The sequence below is a fragment of the Caretta caretta genome, chromosome 16, assembly GCF_965140235.1.
Source record: "Caretta caretta isolate rCarCar2 chromosome 16, rCarCar1.hap1, whole genome shotgun sequence".
NCBI lineage: Eukaryota > Metazoa > Chordata > Testudines > Cheloniidae > Caretta > Caretta caretta.
In genome coordinates, this window is record NC_134221.1 from 13,701,856 (window position 1) to 13,725,117 (window position 23,262).

At 47.8% G+C, this 23,262-nt stretch overlaps 1 protein-coding gene across 1 annotated transcript in view; it reads left to right on the forward strand.

Moving 5' to 3' along the window:
• Positions 1-22,979, forward strand: part of PTPA (protein phosphatase 2 phosphatase activator) — a 41,341-nt gene extending 18,362 nt beyond the window's left edge. The window contains exons 7-10 of the mRNA XM_048822947.2: positions 696-820; positions 3,109-3,209; positions 10,497-10,604; positions 19,843-22,979. Of these exons, the coding sequence (XP_048678904.1) occupies positions 696-820; positions 3,109-3,209; positions 10,497-10,604; positions 19,843-19,917 (409 nt within the window). The 3' untranslated portion in view covers positions 19,918-22,979. The remainder of the gene's footprint in view (positions 1-695; positions 821-3,108; positions 3,210-10,496; positions 10,605-19,842) is intronic.
• Positions 22,980-23,262: the final 283 nt, after the last annotated feature.

Sequence of the window (23,262 nt, forward strand, 5' to 3'; positions counted from 1 at the left end):
TTAAAAGCTTACTCCCTCTTGTCTCCTCACAAATGGGCACAGAGAGAGGATGCAGAGTGATGGGCATGATGGAATATGTTCTACAGTGAGTCAGAGTTGTCATCCACAGGTACTAGCTCTATTTTCATCAAAAGATTCAGGGACTCTGCTGCCTTTTATGCTGTCACCATCACCCACTTACATTATCTCCTCTGGGCAAAGTGCTGATCCTTGATTTCCCTGCTTAGCCTCTTATGTATAGTTGAATGACCAAAATAGGCCTGGGTAACTCTTCCTCCAGGGGCTCTCTGGGTAACATGAGTAGGGAAGGTTTATTTATACTAGTGTATCCTGTCCTCTGGTTAATCAAAAGGTAAAAATTTGGTACAAGAAAACCAATATCCGATATCTGTTAGCTGTAAACTTAACCCTGCTGTGGACCAGACTGTGTCAAACCTCTGCCTTTCACAAATGGGTTGTTATTTGTTTCTCCTCCAGCATGGACTCTTGATGTTCACTCAGCCAGCAGGCTGTTGGACTGGATCAGGTGCTTGTGCTGGGTCCAGAGAGAACAAGCTTGGGGCATCTGGTTCTCTCCTATATATGTAGATGGGCTTTCTGATTGGAAACTCACCATTGTTTCAGCAGGGAGGAGAGGCCTTGAGGCTTTACGTCTGATGTCTTCTATTAGCCCTTCCCTTTCTTCTTTAACTTAGGTACCTGGAGGTGATGCGGAAACTCCAGAAAACTTACAGGATGGAACCAGCTGGTAGCCAGGGAGTGTGGGGCCTGGACGACTTCCAGTTTCTGCCCTTCATATGGGGCAGTTCCCAACTGATAGGTACGAACAAACCTACCAAACTCTGGTCTCTCTCTCTCCTTCTGTCCTTCACTGGGAAGACCAGCAGTGGTTTGGGATATTTTTTTTGCAGCTAAGTGTGACTTTAAAAAAAGCTGATTTTAAATGTTTGCTTGAAGTTAAGAATTCTTGTTCTCTGCTTTCAAAAGAAGCCAGTTGGTCAGACTGTGAAAAAGGAGGGTTACAGTGGAAATGCTGAAACATCTTAAAGTATACCTGTTTTTTATTGAGACTCCTGTGTGTATTTTGGTGTTGAAAAGGACAGTGTATGCCCTGAGTGGGACTCAGATTTGGGTTTAATTTCCAGCTCTGCCATAGGCTCCCAGGGCCACCTTGGGCAAGTCACTTAATATTTCTGGGCTTCATTTCCCTATCTGTAAAATGGGCACATTTCCTTTGTTCTGTCTGTTTAGATGGTAAACTGTTTGAGGCAAGGACATAATGTGTGCGTATGACACCTAGCACAAGGGGGCACTGATTTCAGCAGGGACCTCTAGGTGCTACTGTGAACAAATAATAATGCATACTCTAGTCTGATCATGACAGGCAACATGCATCTGACACAATGCACTGGTTGGTCCACAGGCTAATTCTGCTTTGGAGCTGTGCTGTGAGATACCATTGATAGGAGCCCTCATCATATTGTTCGTTGCACAAATGTTATGGACCAGGAGGTAGCTGGCCAGGTCTAGTGGGCAGAGCAGGCACACAGTTTGGGGAATGAAGGCGAGGGTCAGCAGCAGAGTCAACTGCCAGTTACCAGAGCTTGGGGTCAAGCCAGAATTGGAATCAGGAATCAAAGCTGAGGGTCAGAGCCGAGGTCAGATGCCAAATGCCAGAGCCAAGGGTCAAGCTGGAGTCAGGGTCAGAAGTTAGAGGCTGGGTTCGGAACCAGGATTGGTCACTGAGGATTGGCGGTGAGGCATAAGGGCAGGAGGAGAGGCCAGGATGAAGCATGGTGGGAACAGGAGTGAAGGCAGGGGTAAGGTAGGAGCCAGGAGCAGAACAGGAACAGGGTTGAGTGCAGGAGGTAGATACAAGCAGACTCCAATGCAGGCACAACAGAAAACCATCTTGTTACTTGGACAAACTTCTTGTTCCTACTCCTGGCTAAAATTGCATAGTTGGACCTATCGGTGCAGCTGGGCCATCTTCCAATCAGAGCTCCTGTAGGTGGGTGCCTTGGCTGGGGTTACAGCCCTAGTACTATCTCCGCCTACCTGGTTTCAGTAGCCACTGGGTGGAGGCCAGGATATGGCAGCTGTCTGGGGACTCCCAGGCCTGGGTTCAAGATCCAGGACATCTCAACTCATCCTATTGACTTGGGTCTAGAGCCAAAGTCAGTGAACCTAGTGTATAACCTTCTTAGAGTTTAGGGTTAGAAATATGGCCTCTAGCGAGGAAGAATGATCTGAGCCTGATTAACATCCACTAAAATCCACTTCAGTCTCTAGTAAAATAATGGAGCAAACATTAAGAAGAGAGTATCTGTAAATATTTAGGGGATAAAAAGCTGTGACCAATGAAGTTATAGGTTTATAAGGAGCAAATGTTACATTTTTGAATTTCAAAATCAGTGGGGGAAAGGAATGGAGTAGTGGTAATATAACTTAATTTTGGTAATGTGTGTCTCATGAAATCTCGTAACTTATGTTGTCTTTGCTGGTAACCACACAGAATGGATGGAAAACTGGCTGGCTGCATGGGCATATACAAAAGCCAAACAGAGATCTGAGGGAATACTTTAGAAGTCAGTGTTTGCTCGTTTACCAGACAGATGTAGACAAACAGAGAAGAGCCTTGGAGGAGAGCAACCAACCTGGTTAATAGGTTGATGAAAGATTAAAAGGACTAAATGTATGTAACTTTGTAGCTGAGGGCCATGGGCTCCTCAACCTATCAGTATTTTAATGGTACAAACATCAAGGAGGGGAGATAGATGACATAGGGTGGCACAATGAAAGGATGAAGTGAAGACAGGTCACACATCAGGAAACCTGTGAAAGTGTCTGCCAAGGGAAGTGTGTGAAAGTCCCATCTATGGAGACATTTAAACCTCCACTGGATAAAGCCCTATGCAATGTATGGTTGGTAGGAACCAATCCTTCACTGACACCTGTGGTAGGTGACCTAGTATGAAACTTCTGTCTCTAACTCACCGGAAGGTATTGAAGTGGATTGTGTATATAATGAGGGGCTGGAGCAGGAAGAGACCAGGCGGTTTGACATTGGTTAGTATCTGAAGGACAGACATCTGAATTTTTTTTCAGAACACCCAAACCTGGAACCTCGGCACTTTGTTGATGAGAAGGTAGTGAATGAAAATCATAAGGACTACATGTTCCTGGAGTGCATCCTGTTCATTACAGAGGTGAGGGTGGAGATACTTACCCTATCGAGAGACTTCTCAGCTGTATTGGGTTCTCTTGGGTTTGGATTATTGGGTACCTGCTGTGGCTTTCTCCTCCTCCTTTTGTGTTTTTGTTCATTTTTGTGGAACATTTGGCTGAGCCTTTGTACAAGCCCCTGACTCTCCTCTTGAATGAGTTTGGCGGGGATGTTGAGAGTGAATGTGATGAAGCTGCATAGGAGATGGATCTGGGTGATTTAGTGGGGTTTGCCATGGGCGGTAAATAAAGCAGATATATAGCCTTGGACACCTTTTTGGATAAGGTAAGGTGTATGTGATTGCAGAACATGTGTGCTAGAAGGGTTGAGGTGGTGGTCCTTGTTAAGTCAGGTCCTTGTGACTGGTACTCCAAGCTATACCTCCCTCGGCAATAAGCCTCTTGACAGGGCCCTAGTGCCTCTGAGTCACCTGTGTGTGCTCCTAACCCACCACAGGGCCTGGGTCGCTCCAAATCCCAGCCTGGCCATTGGTTCTCTGCTTATTATTTATACTTATTAAATGGCCATTCTTGTGAGCTAGTGAGGAGAGAGTCCCTGGCTGATAATGTGTCCAGAAACATATCCGCATTAAAGTGTATCATGGAATCTTGGGATGGGGGAAATAATGCTGGCAAAAGATTTGGGAAAGTCCCTCTATGGTAACATCAGTGTATCTTCACTAGAGGGTGCTGTTTCTAAACTATGGTGCTTACTGCCTCCTGTCTGCAGCCACATGGTGTAAGCGTCTTGTCTGACTAATCTAGGCTGAGAGAAGGTAGGTGAAGTAGTAGCTTTTATTGGATCAACTTCTCTTGGTAGAAAGTCACCAGCTTTTAAGCTTCACAGAACTCTTCTTCAGATCTGGGGAAGGTAAGCAGAGTGTTAGACCTGCTACTCCTGAGGGCATTCTGCGCCAAAAATTTAAAAATTCTGTGCCAAAAAATTTAAAATTCTGCGCACAATATTTAAAAATATTTTTTTAAGTTTTATTTGTCAATAAATAAATGAAGAGGCTCCAGCATGGCAGTGGAGAGCATAGGCCACTGGTTGCACGAAGATGGAAGATCACCCTGCGGCCTCCCCACCCCAGGACACAGACTCAGTCGTGAGGTTGCATCTGACTCTGACACAGCACAAGGCCTGGGCCTGCCCCAGAAACACCCTGGGGCCCTGCTCTTCTGTGCCAGGCGCTCCAGGTGTGGGGCAGGCAGGCTCAACCAGACAGGATCCCAATGTGGGGTGAGAGGATTCTGTGTGGGACAATCTGTGTGCAGGCCGCTCAGTGGGGGATCTAGGTGTGGGAGGATCTGGATGCACAGAGGCTCATTGGGGTGGTTCTAGGTGCAGGGGCAATGGGACACTGCAGGGGATTCCAGGTGAAGGTGGTTGAGGCTCAGTGGAGGGGTCCAGGTGTGGAGGTCTCAGCAGGGGGGTCTGGTGCTGGGGGAGTGGGGCTTGGTGGGGTGGGGGTCTTGGTTCAGCCAGTTGGGGGTCAATGACATGGGGGTCTGGATGAGGGGGCTCAGGGTGGTGTAGGGGGGTGGGGCTTGTCAGGGTGGGGGTTTGAGTGCAGGGAGCTTAGTTGGGGGTGGTCTGGGTGCAGGGGGCTCCAGATATCGGGGTTGAGGTTCAGTGGGGTGGGGTTCAGGTATGGAGGGCTGGGGGGGGGTTGGGGCATACGGGGAGAGGCTTGGCAGGGGTGTCTGAGTATGGGAGGTCCAGATGCATGGGGTTTGGGCGGATGGGGGAGCAACTCTCTGTACAGTGACCCTTCCCCCCTCAGCTGAGGGGTGATGGGGGCAGGATGCTGAGCTTTTCTGCAGCTGGGGGAGGTTTCGGGGGGTTGGCCTGACACTCCTTGCAGGGAAGAGGAAGTCCCGTCCTCTCCTGCCTCCAGCCCAGCCACTGATCCTTGGCTGAGGGTAAGAGCCACTTAGTGGGGTGTCCGCAGCCCTGCAGTGATTTGCCTGTCCGCTGGCTGCTCTGGGTGCCTGAAACAATGTACCTGCACAGCTATGGAGTGGTGCGTGACTGCTCTTGCAGCTTCCCTTTGCTTCCCTATCAGAAAGTCATTTTTCTGCAGGGAAGCAAAGAAATCTGCAGGGGACATGATTTCTGCGCACGCGCAGTGGCACCAAATTCCCCCAGGAGCAAGGACCTGCAGGAGAGCTCTGTGAAGCTTGAAAGCTTGTATGTTCCACCAACAGAAGTTGGTCGAATAAAAGATATTACCTCAACTACTTTGTTTCTCTAATGTCCTGGGATCAACATGGCTACAATACTGCAAATAGTCTAGGCTGGACATGTATACGGTGCTCATTCCCATGAGGTCTCAGTGGGGAGAGCAAAGACTGCACTCTATTCCTGTTAGCAATCACTTTTCTGGTAACCTGCAGAAATAGAGGCTGACACAATTTTTATGCATGCAACAACACTCTTTTCTTGCTATTCTATGCCTCTGTGCCCCCTTCTTCTCTGTCTCCTCTTGCTAAATTAGTGATCAAACAGACAGGTTCACATGATATGACACCCACCCCACTATAATCAACAGTATAGTGCATTCTTAAAAGTGGCATGTAGCTCCCTTTGAACCAAATCCCGAGAGGTGCTGGGCCCTTGGAACTCCCAGCAGATGCTGCTGGTGCTTAGTATCTCTTGGAATTTAACCCTTGATTTTCAGTTTAAAAATAACCTAGTGGAAACCAAATATCATTGAGAACATGCTAATGTATAATGCCAAAGGAAAAAAAAATTGTGTGGGTGGGGGGGTGAGAATCCATTTGTGCTTCCTGCTCAGTGAAAGCTGAAGCCAAGATGCTGTAAGGTTTATTGTTTACAGTGTTGTTGTTGCTGTGTTGGTCCTAGAATATTAGAGAGACAATGTGGGTAAGGCAATATCTTTCATTGGACCAGCTTCTTTTGGTGAAAGAGACAAGCTTTTGAGCTCATACAGAGGTCTTCTTCAGGACTTCAGGAGCTCTGTGTAACCTTGAAAGTTTGTCTTTCTCCAGCAGAAGTTGGTCCAACATAAGATTTATTTTAATTCTGTTATGTGTAACTTGTTCCTGTATTGAGGGTATATTACAAACACGCATCTCTGCGCACAGGTATAGAAAACTATAATCAAAATACAGATGACGCTTGGTCGGTTGAAATGGATTTTGAAAACCTCTTTAGTCATTTTATTTTTTTTTCCTTGCAAGAATTAGCTTTATGGCTATTGTTAAATAAATAAATATTTCTCTGTCTCACAAATTTAATGGGAGCTGGTAGAATCTGGATTTTTAAATTTACCATATTTAGCTGCTGTAGCACCACCTAGTGGCATGAAAAGCTGCTCTGGGTTCCTGTTGGGTGAGCCGATAAAGAGTCAGTCAGGACAACCTGAATGATAAAACATGGGATATTTTTAACCATATTTTCTCATAAATATTGTTTCAAACAGATTTATCTTTTGAAATGTAATTGTTTAGTTTCATGGACAAAGGTTGCTACTGCCACTAGGTGGAGGTATAACAGCTTTTAATACCAGCTTTCTGTCCATTAAATCAACAAGCTGAACAAACAACAAATATCATGGTAAAATAACAGGAAAAAAGGTTTTAAAACTTACTTTAATGCTTTTTTTTCTTCTAATCCCCTTGATTGAAAGCCTGCTTTCCCTTAATAACATTACATACACACAAAGCAAATGTCACGCTTATAGTCCTAGATTGAGTGCATTTTATAGGTACTGGATCATTCCTTGCTTTTGAACCGTTCAAAAAACAGCAACTGCTGTGGTGGTTTTTAAAAAAAAAAAAAAAAAAAAAGTACAGTATTTTCTCCAAGTTCTCCATTCCTTTGCCTTTATGTGATGTTTCAGTAATATAGATACTGGATTACATTATTTTTATATGTGTATTAAACCTCAAATTGTTAAAGTAATAGTCACACAATGTCTGATTTGAATCCACTAAAACTCTTCTTTAGTGTTCTCTGTAATCTATATGAGTATTCCAGCAAATGTTACATAAATTGACTAATTATAGGGTGACTTTTAAAGATAGCTCCTAAATGGCTTTGGTCCCTAAATAGGAGTTCCCTGTGTGTAAGGGGAAGTAGAGTGTTGTATAGGGGTTAGAGCAGGGGACTGAGAGTCAGGAACCGTCGATTTCCCCCTCCCCACCCGCACCCCCAGCTCTGTGGCAGAGGGCAAGTAATTTAAAATGATTGCAAGATCTTTTGCGCAGGGTCTGTTTCTTTGTATGTGTTCCTACAGTGCCTAGGACAAGGGAACTCTAAGTGCTGCTGCAATGTAAAGAGTATGAACTGAACAAATCTCTGCCTCAGTTTTCCTGTCTGTAAAATGGAATTAACCCTGATGTGCTGGGTGGGGAAATGTGAGGCTTTATTCATGTATGTAACAATGTGTGAAATGTGCCACTGCAACGTTGTATCACTACTACTGAGTCAGGCCCATAGGACTGGCTCATTCTCTGGTTCTAACTTCCATGTTCAAACAGCAGTGCTTAACAAGAGAGTGGCAAAAAGCAAGTATAAGAACATCACCCCCACCCCTCCTCAACCAAAAAACCCTTCAGAAGAAATAATCTTCCGTTGCATAATCCCCTCGCCCCCCGCCCCCCCCCCCCCCGATCGCTGGTGAGCTGTGATATCTCTGGGTGCTTTGAATGGTGGTGTATGCAGTGTAGTTGGAGTTGTCAGTCCCAGGATATTAGAGGCAAGAGGGGGTGAGGCAATCTATTTATTGGACCAACTTCTGTTGTTGAGAGAGACAAGCTTTTGAGCCACACAGACCTGAAGAAGAGCTGTGTGTGGCTCGAAAGCTTCTCTCTCACCAACAGAAGTTGGTCCAATAAAAGAGATTACCTCACCCACCTTGTCTCTCCAGTGCTGTTAGTTATCTGGTGCCTACAGTATGCAGAGCCCTCTGCAAGAGACAAAGATAAAGCTGGTCCCTTGTTAGATCTCCAGTATAATCTGTGGGACTGCGGTACATATAGGGGAAAAGCCCAAGCATTGTGTGTGTGCTGAACTGTGCAGAGGGCTGAAGCCTGAACAAAACAGGGCTGTGTTCCTTTAAGAGCCAAGGGCAGGCAATGAAGAATTTCAGTTTCAATCTGGCTTCTAAATTTGGAGGTTTGGGAAGGGAGGGCTCAGGTTTCAGCTGGAAGGGAAGGAACTGACAGGAAGGCACTGCACAGAGCCGTCCCTCCCCCCCCCTCCCCCTCCAGTTACTGACAGAGGAACCATTTACAAAAGGCTGATTCTCTTGGGAACAGAGAGGCAGGAACGCAGCGTCTGTGAGTAATTTCCTGCTCAATATGGCTGCTCTGACTCACTACATTCCCCTGGGGTCACTGCGGGACTGCAGCGCTCTTGCTGTCTCTCTCGCTCTCTCCAGCTCGCTTGTTTTCTCTCTCTTCTCCCTTTGTGGCTAAAATGAGCTAATTTTTTTTTCTCCCTCTCTGCCCTCCCTCCCCAGTTTGAAACAATAGCCAAGTCTTCTGCTGGAGCGGACACGGGTTAGGAAGGCCGCGGTCACAGATGCGTCAGGTGCTCCAGGCGCCCAAATCCTGTATGGCTTGAACGGGTCTGGCCATCCTAAGCGGCTTTTTCAGAGCTTCCCATCTGCCTTAACTCTTTCAGGCCAGGAGCAAAGCCAAAGGGGTTGATCAGGACTGTGCCAATCTGAACGAAGGAGGGACTGGAGAATGGAATGAGGCTTGTCGCTGCAATGCATGCCGCAGAATCTTCCATGAAGGGAGAGATGCTTTTAAAAACTGCCTTGCAGTGCATCCCAGGCACATGAGACTTGGAGCATGTCAGCTGGACTGTGCCAAGCCTCGTCAGTATAACCCCCTGACATGCACAGTTTTTTTCAGTCACCCACTAGCCATGATGAGATGCCAAATCTTTGTGCTTAATAACACACTAGCTCCCTTTAATTTTGTGTGTGTTTCATCTTGTATCTGCAAGGAAAACATGTGTGCACACACACGCAAAATGAAGGGGAGCAGGCACGGTTTAGTGGCTCATCAGTCATTCCCCAGCTCAGAAGAACTGCAAAGAGGAAGCAGAAATTCATCTGCGTTCTCATCGCAGCTGTTCAGAGCAGACAGAACTACAGAACCGTTTCCCACAATGCTTCAGCTCTGAGGTCAATGGAGTCTAAATGTTGTCCTCTGAGTGATTTTTTTTCTTCTTCTTCTTCTTCTTCCTTGTAAATTGCTGCCACTTTGCATCTGCAGAAGGACAGCAGTTTCTCTCAAATGGATTGATCAGCTTTTTTACAGCAGGCAGCTTCAAAAGCATAAACACTTTTCCCCGCTTGCTCTGTGTGTGTGTGTGTGTGTGGGGGGTTAGTTATTAAAGACCCAGGGTGCTCAAGATAGTCAAAAAGACTCTTATTTCCCCATGATCCTTTTTAGCCTGAGCTTTGGCCTTGTGGTTTATGAAGTCATGAGAATTTCACTCAGTCAGATTGGCTGCATTATTTTTTTCTCCCTGAGGGTCTGTTTATTTGGTGGAGAGTGGCAAACAGTGGGATAATCTAGAGGCAGCTGTCCCTGAGTTTAGCTCCCTCCACCCCCCAAAATCTATCTCTGGAAAGAAGCTAGCATCAGTGATTAAACACTATAGTTAAAAAAATTAATTAAATCCATTGCCCGTTTGCTGCATCTACTGTAAGGTGGAGCCTTGCAGCTTCACCAGCAATATGAAATGCAGGAACTTTAAAGAACCACTAGACCCCCTTGTAGCCCATCTTTGCTCATGGCAGGTGCAGTGTTTGGATCCAAGCGCAAGAGCTGCTGCCAACCTGCGTTGCCCTCTGTATTCATGGTTGGCGGCGGTGGTGGTGGCTGCTGCTGGTTGTTGTTCTGAATGGAGAATGAGTCATTTTCTTGGAAAGCCCAGCAGCCGTGTTGCATGGGGAGGTTTCTGGGTAGAATGGGAGCAGCGCTGAGCTGGACTGTGTTTGCTCTTTAATGAATTCATACAAGGAGAAGAGAAAAATGTGATTAGAATAGAATGTGGGGCAGAAAATGCTTAGTGCTTTTAGGGTGTGGGGCCTAGGATACCCCCCTCCCTGCTGCAGGAGAGCATGTGGAAGGAAGGAGGTGCGGGCGCAGTGACATGGACGGTGCTTGGGTCACACAGCCCAGCAGGAATGTTTGTTGAAGTGAGCGTGACTGTGAGTCACTGGGCTTGTGCACAAACTTCCCTGTTGGCTCGGCTCCCTTAGCTCTCTTCCTCTGTGTTTTAGATGAAGACTGGCCCTTTCGCTGAGCACTCCAACCAGCTGTGGAACATCAGCGCTGTACCTTCCTGGTCCAAAGTGAACCAGGGTCTCATCCGCATGTACAAGGCAGAGGTGAGTGAAGGGGAGGGAGAGATGAGTGTGGTCTCACTGGATCCGGCACGCAACTCCTTCCTTGCAAATCACAGCAACCTTTCAGATTAGCTCTTCTGTTCTTCTGCTAGTGCATCACTTCCTACACAGCACCTCCTACAAGCTGGGTGTAGGGCACCTCAGAGCTTCTTCAGAGCCAGTAATCATCCACTGACTGTTTGCTCCAAGAGGCTAAGGCTTGCATACTGCACCACTCTCCTACGCTGTTCCCCATAGTACCCCCTGGTGGGAGAGTCTGGATCTAGAGCCTGTGACAAGCTCCTCCCATACATACACTGATACATATAACATCTCTTCTGAGAGGCTGGCCTGGAGTACCTATGAGCTTCCCCCAAAGCTAACACTCTTACCAAAGCTAACACATCTTTAGATGATGTTTGCCTTTCTTCCTCTCTTTGGTCTCTCTCTTTTTCTCTCATGCTAATTATAGGTCTCCAGGTTAAGAGCTGTTGCTTGAAGCAAATGTACTGCTGATCCATACACGGGAATTGCCCAAACTGAACTAGATCAGTTGCCAGCCCCCCTATGTGGAAACTCCTGAACCAATCTGAGTGTCTGCTCTTGATTGCAGCTTGCCCACATAGTCAGAAACCAAATCAGTTATATCAGTGCAGCTTTGGTATGTAGACAAGGCCACAGCCTGCCTTCCCCTCAGGGTATGTCTACACTACCCACTGGATCGATCGATCCGGCGGGGGTTGATTTATCACGTCTAGTCTAGATGCGGTAAATCGACCCCCGAGCACTGTCCCCTCGACTTCTGTACTCCAGCTCGGTGAGAGGCGCAGGCAGAGTCGACGGGGGAGCAGCAGGAGTCGACTCACCGCGGTGAAGACACCGCGGTAAGTCGATCTAAGTTATGTCGACTTCAGCTACATAATTCACGTAGCTTAAGTTGCATAACTTGGATCGATTTCCCCCCCCAGTGTAGACCAGGCCTCAGTCCTGTTGCTCCACTGTAAACCTTGAGCTAGGGGATTGGGCAGCTCCCACATATACACCTCCTGCGGCACTTAAGGAAGCTGGACAGGAACTTCCACCTATATTGGGCCTCCAGGGGAAGGACGGAAGGGGTGGGGAGCAGTAGGCCGAAGGAACTGTTCTCCTGCTGGGGAAGCACATTGGCATGGCTCAGCAACAGGGTTCTAGTCATGGGCCTGTGCAGGGTTAGAAGACCTTGGGATGCCATGAGCTGGTGCCCGTCCCTTCCTGTGTGGCACTCTGTACAATGTAACTGCCTGGCACTGGAGGCACCATCGCTCCCCAGGTGTAGGTTTTGAAGGGGTTAATATCCTGCTCAGTGCTCTCCGGTCCAAGGCAGGCCATGCCCCTATCACCAGGAGATACGGTAGAGTCTTGACTAAGCAGCACCACTCAGTGCGAGTGCATGAAAGGGTTAACTGTGCCTCTCCTCCTCCACTCTCTCCCTTCCCTTTTCCCCTCCCCCTTCCCTTCCTCTGAGCTTCACATCCTGTGTTTAGGTTCCAGCCCACATACCTCTCTAATCTGTGAGGCGTCACTCCCAGGGACCGTGCTGGCTCCTTCCGGCTGCAGCTCAGCTTTCCTCTGAAGAGCTGGGATCGCCAGGCAGTGGGGTAATGCCCCCCCACCGCTCCCCTGCCTCTCTGTCTCCTTCAGCTCAGCAGCTTTGTGCTGCCTCCTGTGTCTAAACCAGAGCTACAGCAAGTGCCAGCACTGCTCCCTGGGCTGGGGCCTCTGCCCTGTAAGAAACCTGAGGCCAGATTCTCTGGGGTGACCCATTCTAGCCTGTGGTTACCATGGCAGAGGATTTGGCTCCAAGAGGACTATTAAAGCACCCCGGGGTTCTCCATCCTACCAAGGTGTGAGAGTGACCTGCTGGCTGTACCCCTTACCCTGCCTTTGCGCCATTTTCCTATACTGCTGTTCCAGTACTACTGCTCCAGGCTAGTGCTCTGAGTGCATCCAATCCTGCCTCTGACACAGACTCCTCTTGGTTTTGCAGGACTGCCAAGGATCTGTCTGCGTTTGTGAAGCACTTTTTGAGACTGGGAAGTGGTCATGGTGTCTGGTCATTTCAAGGGGTGTGTGCTAAATGCATCCCCATCCCTGACATCCTTTGGGGGCTGTGACCAAGACACCAACGTTCATAATACTAAATCTTACCTCTGTGTAGCGCCTTCCTTCCTTCCTTCCGTTACTGACTGAAATGCAAACTACGCACAGGCACCTGGATACCATACTAGTGGGTATTCTTGAAATGCCTAGAGAGATGCATCCACCTCTGGGGAGAAATGCAGAAGCTTTTAAACTGTGTGCGAAATCATGATTAGGACAGGAAGTGAAAAATGCAGAGTACAGTTGAAATTTGCAGGGCTTATTTTGATAGGATAATAGGGTTTTGACAAGGACAATCGGGTTAATGCTTCAGTTAAAAAATGCCATTGGCTCTCCAGTAACCACAAGTAGCTAGGATCTCATCTTCTCCAGAAGCCTGGGCCCTCCTAATGCCATGATGGGCCCTTAGCTTGGTGTAGATACAGACTCACCAGCACCATTTCCTGCTGGCTACTTTTGGACGTCTCCCATTCAACTACTGATCCCAGCAGTTCCTGCTCAGTTTGTGAGATCAGACAGGAGCATAGCAGATGATGCTTTTGGCCATAATGGTGTGGGGTGTTTCGGTTTTTTAATTTTTAGTGAGTTTTTTTTTTTTTAGTATGGCTGAGCAAATTTTAGCCAAGAACTTCCAAAAGTGATGAGTAATTTTTTAGTTTGGGTGTCCAACTTGAGACACCTTGAGATAGCAGTCAGCCTCCACCCTTTGAAAATCAAGCCCCCTCAAGATGTCTCAAGTTGGGCACCTAAAATCACTCTTGAAAATCTTGGCCCTTAGCTACTGGTCCCTGAAGCAAGTTCATATTTCCCTTTCCCAGCAGCACTGCATTTGCCAATCCTTCCTTCTGCCATCCCTACCTTTCTCTCTCCCTCTCCACACTGCCAATGGTAGCAGACAATACTTTGGTAAATGGAGCTCCTAATTGCTGGCTTGAATCTTCGTTCATCCCCCAGGCAGGCAGCTGCTGTTGACAGAGCTGGGGGGGATTTGCATTCATGTTCTCTCTCACTTGTGCATGCGTGCACTCTCAGGCTCGCTATGATCTGAGCAAGGCCCCTGACTTTTTCTTCCCCCATGGCTTCTTGCTGTTGATTAGATTACATTAACTTAATCTTCAGTATGGAGGCACCAAGCCAGCAATGTTCCAGCTATTAAACAGCTTCTCAGGTATATATCTGCTGTGATTGATGGTGAGAAGCATCCAATGTCATCCAGACACTGAAGTGCTGCCACGTCATCCTATCAAGCAAGTGGAGCCAGCAAGAAGGAAGGGAAAAGGGTCATTCTTTACCGGAGAAGATGGAAATCCATCCACTCAAAACTATTTGATGCCACATAACAATATGGGGCAACTGTCAAGAATAAGATCTAAGGTCCGGATCATTTAGAAGGCAAATTGGTTGCTTCTGTCTCATCTTTGCACCTCTCTGTCTGACTCTTGAATGTAGCAAATCTAAAATAGGAATGATTCCCTTGTGAGTGGGATCTGTTCTCTGGATCCAAGGATTCTGGGTACAAGACCTGTGGATGGGCAGTGGGTTGCAAACAAAGTATCTTCTGCCTTTTGGTTTTTGTTTTTTAATGGATGAAGTTTTTGGCTGGAAGCGAGAGGGACTTTTCTTAGCCTCTTTTCCATCAAAGGACTGAGAATGGAGCATGGCTCAAGCAGCAACTGTGGTGTGCTCTCCTGAGCCTACTCTGAATTTCCTGCCCTTTCCCTCTCAGCTGCAGTCAGATGGGGAATACTTTCCATCATGACGAGTCTAGTCCCAATCCCATCTGCAAAGGCTGCAGGAGAAACACTAATCCTGCATCTGCTGGTGCTGGAGGAAGAGAGATATCTCTGCTGAACCCCTGGCCTCACTTTCCAGCAGGATGGCTGGAGGAGTCGTCTCTGCCTCTTGTGGAGCTCCTCAGTTTACCCTGCACGTGTCGAGGCCCAGGGTGCTGGGCCAGAAGTCGCATGTAGTGGCTAAATACCCATGCTTTGCTTTAGTGGTGGAATCTGTTCAGCAGGAACCCAAACCAGCCAAGTTCTACAGCGGCACATCTCCTGTAGAACCTCTGGGGTCCGTGAGGATGCTGGAAGCCACCTCAGCTCCACCCACCAGGGTTTTATTGCTTCAGTTTGCTCTCTCCTTCCTCTGGGTCAGCTTCGCCTACATGTTCTCATTGCTTTCCAGCTCTGCTTCCCTGAAGGCTCCTCTCAGCATTTGCAGGGGCTTCTTCCATGGTTACTATTTCCCCAGCAGGTATTCAGCCCTCCTGCATCCCACCCCTGGTCTCAGAACCTTTCCAACTTGTTTTGGCTTCTGCGCATTGTGAAGAAGTTAGATTTTGCTGGAAGCAGCCTGACCTCTGGCCCCTGCTGGAATTCCACAGGCCTGGGGGCCTTCTCAGAAATCCCACTGCTTCCCTGATGACGACAGCACCATGGCAGCTTCCTGCCTCTGGCTGTAAACTCCATCTGTGCTCCGCACTGGGGGAGGGTGGGCTGTCCTCCTGGACATACCGGTTCCTTTCCCCAAGGAGCCAGGCAAATGCTTGCTGGTTTCTGGCTTGCTAGCAATGGGTCCTTCAGCTCAGTTAGTGGAGACGAGGGCCCGTCTGCCCACGGAAGAGTGTGCTGGTACAGTGCCAGGCCCCTCGCAGGTACTGACTCCTGCCTCTCTCTCTCTCTCTCAAATACAAAATCAAGACCACTTTAAAAGAAGTGACTGCAGCAGAAGTGTTTGCCCCCTAGGCAGAAGGACAGGGAGAACTGGGGCTCTCTGAGGAAGTTTCAGACGATCCAGATGAACCTCTGGGAAAGGAGTCTGGATTTACATTCTCACATGATGGAATTGTTCTGGTTCTGCTGCAATGTGGTGAGCAGCATTCCTGACTCATCGTCCCAGTCCTCCAGCATAGACAAGGCCTGAGATGGCTGTGCCTGTGATGTGCCAGGGAACCATGGCTGGGACAGTGAGTGCACAGAGACAGGTTTCAGAGGAACAGCCGTGTTAGTCTGTATTCGCAAAAAGAAAAGGAGTACTTGTGGCACCTTAGAGACTAACCAATTTATTTGAGCATGAGCTTGTGAGCTGTAGCTCACGAAAGCTCATGCTCAAATAAATTGGTTAGTCTCTAAGGTGCCACAAGTACTCCTTTTCTTTTTGAGTGCACAGAGTGGCTGATTCTCTTGCTTATCCTAATGGTTCAGCACATCGTCACAGGAGCGTTGCTTCTGCCAGCGCTGTGTGGAGCGTTCACATAACGTGTCTGCTGTCACCAGTCCGTTCTGGGATTCCTGAAGGACCTATTCCATAGTGCTTAGCTTCATTGCTGGGAATTGGCTCTTCTGGGAAAATTCCAAACACAAGGCACTGCAGAGTGCAAGGGAGGTAAGACAGGCTGCAGAACTCATGACTTCCCATCCATGCTAGAAAGGAACAACGTCCAACTGCATCTGCTCAGCCTCACCTGAGCTAAAGATCGTGTCTCGGGTATTGCAGTCAGCCGGTGTGACTGCTGCTTGTCGAACATTTAGGACAAACGTTCAGCGTGGCCTCAGGGCCTTCCATGCAATGATTGAGTTCGGTGCACCTTTACTTAGAGTCCAAGTGGAATACCCATCCAATGCAACGAGGTCTAAGCCCCGTGCAACCAGTGCTCAGATCTTCATGGCTTCCTCCTTTAAAGTTAGTCAGAGCCCACACTAAAGGGTCTGTGAGACTGTATTTTTTTAATGTGTAAAAATACCCTCCTGCCTCTGTCCAGTTTCCCACACTCAGTTCTCCATTGAACAAGACTTCAGGAGACGAATGCCTACTGGTGCTGAGAGGCAAGAGTAAAGCTCCCTCTTCTAACTAACCAGAGAACGACTAGTGCCATGGCATAAATCTTTTCCGTTGAACTCCTGGTGGACAGAGGATCTTCTGTTGGGGGTGGGGGAACCCAAACTAGGAATTTGCTCTGAGCTCCCTGTATGCAGACTGGGGAGCAGGGGGGATGTGGTATCATTCTTCTAAGGGCAGTTCTACACCTAAACGCTGCATCTTCTCCGCTGTAGCGTTTCAGTGAAGATGCTACCTATGCTGACAGGAGGGCGTCTTCCATTGGGATAGGTAATCCACCTCCCCGAGAGGCAGCAACTAGAAGAATTCTACTATTGACTAGCCCTGTATGCTCAGAGTTAGGTCAGCTTAACTACGCTGCTCAGGAGTGTGGATTTTTCTCACCTGTGCATGACGTATTTAAGGCAACAGTGTAGACCAGGCCTTACTCTGTTCACTCTTTCTTTTTTTTCAGGTTTTCTTTGCAGCCTTAATAGTGAGAGCTGGCTTCTTCTTTTTTTTCTTTCTTTATGGCATCTACAGCCTGGTCTACATGAGATTAGGTCTATATAACTACATAGCTCAGAGATGTGAAAAGACCACTTCCCTGAGCGATGCAGTTAAGCAGAGCCAACCCCTTGTGTAGACAGGGCTAGTCGATGGGAGAATTCTCCCATCAATTGAGCTATTGCCTTTTGGGGAGGTGGAGTTACCTTGCCAAGGGGAGAACTCCCTTTAGTGTAGGTAGTATCTTCACTGACACGGACAAGCCCTTACATTTTGGAAAGCAAGTTAGTAGCTTCGGGGAGGTGTTGACGTGGTGTATTGGTTGTTTCCATGCCCTGTCTGTATGCCAGTGCAAATGGCTTCCACTGGGTAACCAGGCTGGAGAACATCCTAGAATGACCAGCCTAACCCACATAGACAGGGTCCCCAGGCCCTGCTGTGAAGACAAGAGCCCAACTAAAAATAGCACCAGCAGCAGCTGCCACTGCAGAGTGAAGTGTTCAGTCCCAGTGCTGCAGGCGGATTGCTCCTTCTCTCTCTGTCTGAGGGCACTCCTCTCTGCTGCTGCTTCCCGGTCCGTCTGTGGTGTGGAGTGCTGTGGGTGTCTGCTGCCACCCCTGCTGCATTGGGAGAGTGCCTGGCATGCAGTCTGGTTCACGTTCACCCCATGAGCATTGTCCTCGCTTATTGAGAGTGGGTGTTGGTGTGAGGCAGTTGAGGGACCTATTTGCTGGGGCAGAGGGAGCTGGGTGTAGCCCTGCTACATCACTCACTTCATCTACTGCCCTGTAAACTGTAGAACTCCCCAGGATGTGATGGTGCACACATCCCACTGGGCCATGATGGAGTGAGCCCTTCCCAAGCCTGTGTTCCCTGTGCAGGAATGGATACCCCTCTTTGTCCTTCTTGAACATCCTTTCCATTTATTCTACTCCCTCTCTGCAGGGAGCGGCCATTTTAGAATCTAAACGGTGCTGCCCAGTTCTGTTGGCACCCAATCAACTGCATGGGGCCTAGCAAAGGAGAATGTCCTCCAGCTCTGCTCTCTGTCCCAGTTCAGAGTGCGACTGCTCTTTCTGCAGCTGTTGTTGCCAGGCACTGCAGAGACGGATGCACATGCAAATGTGAATCTTGCATGCCCCTCTGGGCTATGACGAGGATCAACTTCATACCCCTCCATAGGAAAGGCCAGGTGCTGAGAGACTGCTACAAAGGTGCCAGGTCAAAGATCCTTTCCTTTGATCCAGCTCGTTCCTCCTGACACTTGGCCTTGCCCATGGAGAAGTATCCAAAATGAATCCTTTTTTTTATAGCGCACAGCTTCACCTGTTCCCACTCTAGGCCATGCACCCTGCTTTGGATTAAACCCACTGGCTTTTCTTCTGTTCTCTTCAGTTGTGTGGAAGCAGGTCACATTCCTCAGCTCCCATTGTGGCTGCGCATCTGTCTCATTCCCAAGATTGCAGGAAGCAGTTGTGTGGCCTGAGGTGTGTTGCCTGGTTGGAGACCCCTACCTCACAGCTAGTTGCTTTGCACACCCTTTTCCCTTCTAGGTGGTCATCTTTCATTCCTTGGACTCTTTCTCTCCTCCTGCCTTCCCTTGGGTTTGGCCTGACCGCAGCCTGTTCCCTTGGGAAATGCCTCTTGTGAGGTGCACAGGTTGCTTGTATGCTCTGTGTTAGAGCTGCCATCCCTGCTTGTGCAACTGCAAACATGGGACCCTGACAGATGCGTGTGTCGGCTTTGTGGGAGCTCTCCTCTGCTGCTCCTTCTCTTTCAGGAATAGCAGGAGGGAGCAAGCACACTCCTTTACGTGCTGTCCCTGCATGTTCATTGGGGAAGTTGGTACTGTACAGCTGGGTCTCAGAGGAGCAGCATCTCCTTCCCATGGTCATCCCATTAGCAAGTGGCCTGAGTTACATCAGCGTTGACAGAAAAGGTCATATGCTACAAAATACAATTCCAAATGGTACCCAGTGCAACTGAAACCTTATCTAGAGGGCCCAAAGATGAGGTGCCTAAAATGATTAGGGGCATGGAAAACCCACTCTGGGAGAACAGAGGGAAAAGACTTGGTGGTTAGGGGACTGATAAGAGAGCACAAAAGAGGTGTATAAAATAATGAATTGGATGGAGAAGGTCAATCGACACTTCTGTGTCTCAAAATAAGGGTGCAGCCGAAAGGCAACGGATCTAAAAGCAAAAAAAAAGGAAATATGGTTTTGGACAATGTATAATCAATGTGGGAAACTCATTGTTGCAAAGCATTTGAATCCAAGAGGCCAGAACTGCCAATCCCAGAGCTGAGGTGGCAAATCTCTTCCCCCACATAGATTTCTGTAACTCCCCGTGTGTTGTTTTCCCCTGGATCTTTGTTGTGGCAAGGTGGTGAACTTAAAGGTATTGATAGAGACATGGCTACTGAGGTAAATCGACACTCAGGGCCTGAATGTCCGAAGTTCTAAGCTCTTGAAGTCCAGCTGAAGACAAGGGGTATTATGGGCACTCAGAATCAAGCCCGTGGTGTCTCTGGAATGAGCTGAGGGCGAGAGTCATCAAGGTAGCTCTTCCTTGGCAGTCCCTCTGGATTTTAGAACTGAACTGCCCTGTCTTTTTGTTGCCCACATGGGTTCCTGAGTCTCAGTCTCAGCCTGGAATTGGGTTAATTCTGGGTGGTTTGTTAAGGTGGAAATGTGCTCTGGTTTTCTCTGCTTCTGGTAGGAGTGATCCCCTGCCTGCAGCATGCTGGTTTTACACCTCTCCTTCTCTGTTCCTGCAGTGCCTGGAGAAGTTTCCTGTGATACAGCACTTTAAGTTTGGCAGCCTGCTTCCTATCCAGCCTGTCACGTCTTAAAGAGGCCATGGGAGGAGTCGATGCAGTGGAGACAACAGTGCGGCACTCTTTCTCCTCCTCCTTCCTTCCTTCCTCCTCCTCACCTCTCTAGCCCCACAGCCCATTCATCCCTTTGTATTTACAACTAGAGAAAGTTACAAAGCACTTAGCGACCTTGCAGGGAAGAAGTGACCAAGAGCAGCTGCTCATGCAAGTGCTCCCCACACTGACTAGACAGTGACAGAACCAGCGCTGTGCTTCTAGCCTCCAGTGCATTCAGCCTTACACTGTGCGTGGCTCGACAGGCTGCCGCCTACTGAGCTGGGCATGAGGGTGGCTTGAAAGGAGTTTTGGTCAGGGATACTTCTAGTATGGCTTTACAAGAAGACCTCGGCTTTGATCCCCTGGAGGAACGGGGTTGGTAAGGGGCGGAAGGTATGTAGTGGGGGTTGGGCAGTTACAGTTTCACTCTGAGTTTCACTGAAATCTTTTGCTGTCTTGTTTGAGGAACCCAAGGTGTGTAGACCAGGCCTTCGATTCCATTTAAAAAAAAAAAAAAAAAAGCCAGCTCTTGCTATTGTGGATGTGAAGAAAACCTGAAAAAGAAGTCCTGGGGTGTGAATGTGCCTGGGTGTCAGGAGGCCCCAGTGTCTATGCTGCTGCCTTTGCTTGCTAGGGGGTGTTTTTAAAGGGGTAGAGGAAGTGGTAGGAAATCCCTGTGGGTCACATGAAGTCAGGGTGTCATCTCTCCCCTAGCCCAGGTAAGAAAATGTTTGTCTTTTTCCTCTTCCAACCCCTATCCCTGGCGAACTTCCTTGAGACTTCCTTTCACACCACCTTGTCCTCTCCAGCTGGGAGCCCCACCCCTGCAAGCCTAGGTCCTAGAATGCTGAGCTGGCTTTGGAGCTGGAGCTGGGCTCCGGGGAAGTCTTTGGACACCAGCCGGTTGCATTTATGTGGGAATGGTTCTGCAAAGCCACTGTTTTAACAGGCTGGGACGGCCCCCTTCTCTACACCCACCTTTTCCTGTGCAGTGCTTAGCAGCCACTAGAATGGGGGCAGCCTTAATGTCCTCACTGTAATTTATCATGGCTGCTTTTGCTTGATTATAAGTTGTTGTGACAGCCCTATAATAAAGGGATTTTTCCCATTAAGTAGCACATCCCTACACACTGTAGACTTTACTGTAGGGAATGGAGCATAGGGCAGGTATATTGGCTTTAAATCTATTATTTAACTGCTGGAAACAAAATGTGTGTCAATGTCCTGGGGCAGCCTTTTGCATTCTTAAAAAAAGTTTTTCACCTCTCTCATTCCCTGCAAGAGCTGCCACCCCACTGGGGCAAACTGTACAATTATTTTTACCAAAACCCCATTAAAGCACCAGACATGCCAAGATGTGCAGGTTGTTTAGAAGGCTTACTCAGCATGCTTAATTCATACAGTGGTTCTAGACTCTCCCTTCCAGTGGTTTAGACTTAGGGGCACCTCTGATTAAATGAGGGGCTTAGACATGCCTTTGGTAATTAGCGTGCTAGAAAAGGAATGGCAGAAAACGGATGGGATGGATTTGAGGTGAAATCTTACATGTTCCCTTGGTTTCTGACAAAGATTCTTTTTAAGTTCTTAGCTTGAGAGGGCAAGTTTACTCCCGCGGTATTATTAAACATTGGTTTGGAGTGTGGCAGGGGTTAGCACCAACTGTGCCCTTGCTAGCCCTGCTACACACTTTTTTGCTTGGCTTCCTTAGCGAATGCAATGCCAGTTTTTCTCCCGCTGCTGTCATCTGTGGCCAGCCTAACCTTTTCCATCTGAGCCCCTTGATTGCTATTAAATTATTGGAAAAAGTTTATTTTGCTCAAGATATATTTAATTATTTTTCACAATTTTCGCTTTGGCTGCATCCCCTGGAATGAGCCTCTTCCTTCTCCAAAGCTTGTGCTCTGCTGCTGGGGAAAGAAGGGATGAGAAATGCATTTAAATTAAGATGCAGTATCTGTTTCTTGGGCTAAAAAGGCAAACCCTTGCCAAGCTGCAGCCGTCCCCTCTATCCTATTGCTTTGGGCCTGAGCTAGTGCAGTGTGGGACAATTGCAGATAAACTGAATCTGCTGTGGGGTTTTTTTATGTAGCGGCTTTGTCAACTTACATTTTAAATAAAATGTGAAAAAAGACCCAAAATCCATCCCTGTTTTACTACCAAATCATTAACAGGATGTCTATGTAGAGTTAAATTACAAATAAATCCACTGGGAAAGTGAATTAGGAAGACTTTAACCTGCCAGGACCCCTGAGCATTCTATGTTCTGGTGCTGTAGTTAAAAGGATGCAGTTCAGGGACCAGAGCACAGTGTTCTAGACCGAGGAGACCTGGTTCTCATCTTGCCCTTACTGCCTCATCGCATGACCTTTGGCAAGTCCTACCATGCAGTAAAACAGGTCTAATAATAGCTTCCGGGCAGACTAGGCATGAATTAAGGTGAGATTCTCAAAGTTGCCTAGGAGATTTGGACACCACATTCCCTTTAATTTTAATGGGAGCTCAAACTAAATGAAAGTAGAGACCTTAATGTCTGCAAAGCTCTCTCCGATCCTTGGTGACAGATGCAATAAGAGTGCAAAATAGAGTACCAAAAGGTACATTCCTTACATTGCATTAGGTTTTAGTGATGCCACCAACCTTTACTGGGGCCAGCATATAAGTCTGAACGGGGAACATAAGGAGGAGATAATATGGAGTTATTTATTTATGGACCATCTAAGTCTGCACCCTCATTCTGTTAAGGATTTGGAATCTTAAGCAGCTAGTGTTTGTGTGAATCCTATTGGTCCACCTTTAACTTGCCCTCAATAATCTGGCAATAGGCTGCTTCCATTCCTTGGTCATTACTGTGAGTCCTGTCAGATCTCAACCAAGGGCCTGTTTGGGTTTTGTCCCTTTCCCTGAATGGTTCCACGTGCATGCATCACATGACCTGAAACATCACCTGGCTTCCCCCCGGTCTGCAAAAACAATACCTGAGCATCCCACCTCCCCATGTTCTCCGATATTGTGGTTTTAATTAAAAATCTATGTGTTTTGCACCTGGTGATTGTGTTCAACTGTGTTGGAATGGGGTTAGCCATTTGGTGGCTCTGCTTCCAAAGCTAATGGCTGCAGCTCTGGCTCTTCTTGGGTGCTTTCATTGATCTCTCACACCAAAAATGAACAGCCCTTGTGTTTAAGGATACACTTGCCTCATCCAGTTCACTAATCAGTCCTTCTCTATTTGCATCATTATTGGATCTTTGTGTAAATTTACTACAGAACATACGCAACCAGCAAGGCATGGAGGCCCATTCCCCTGCAGGCAAATACCTCATGGGG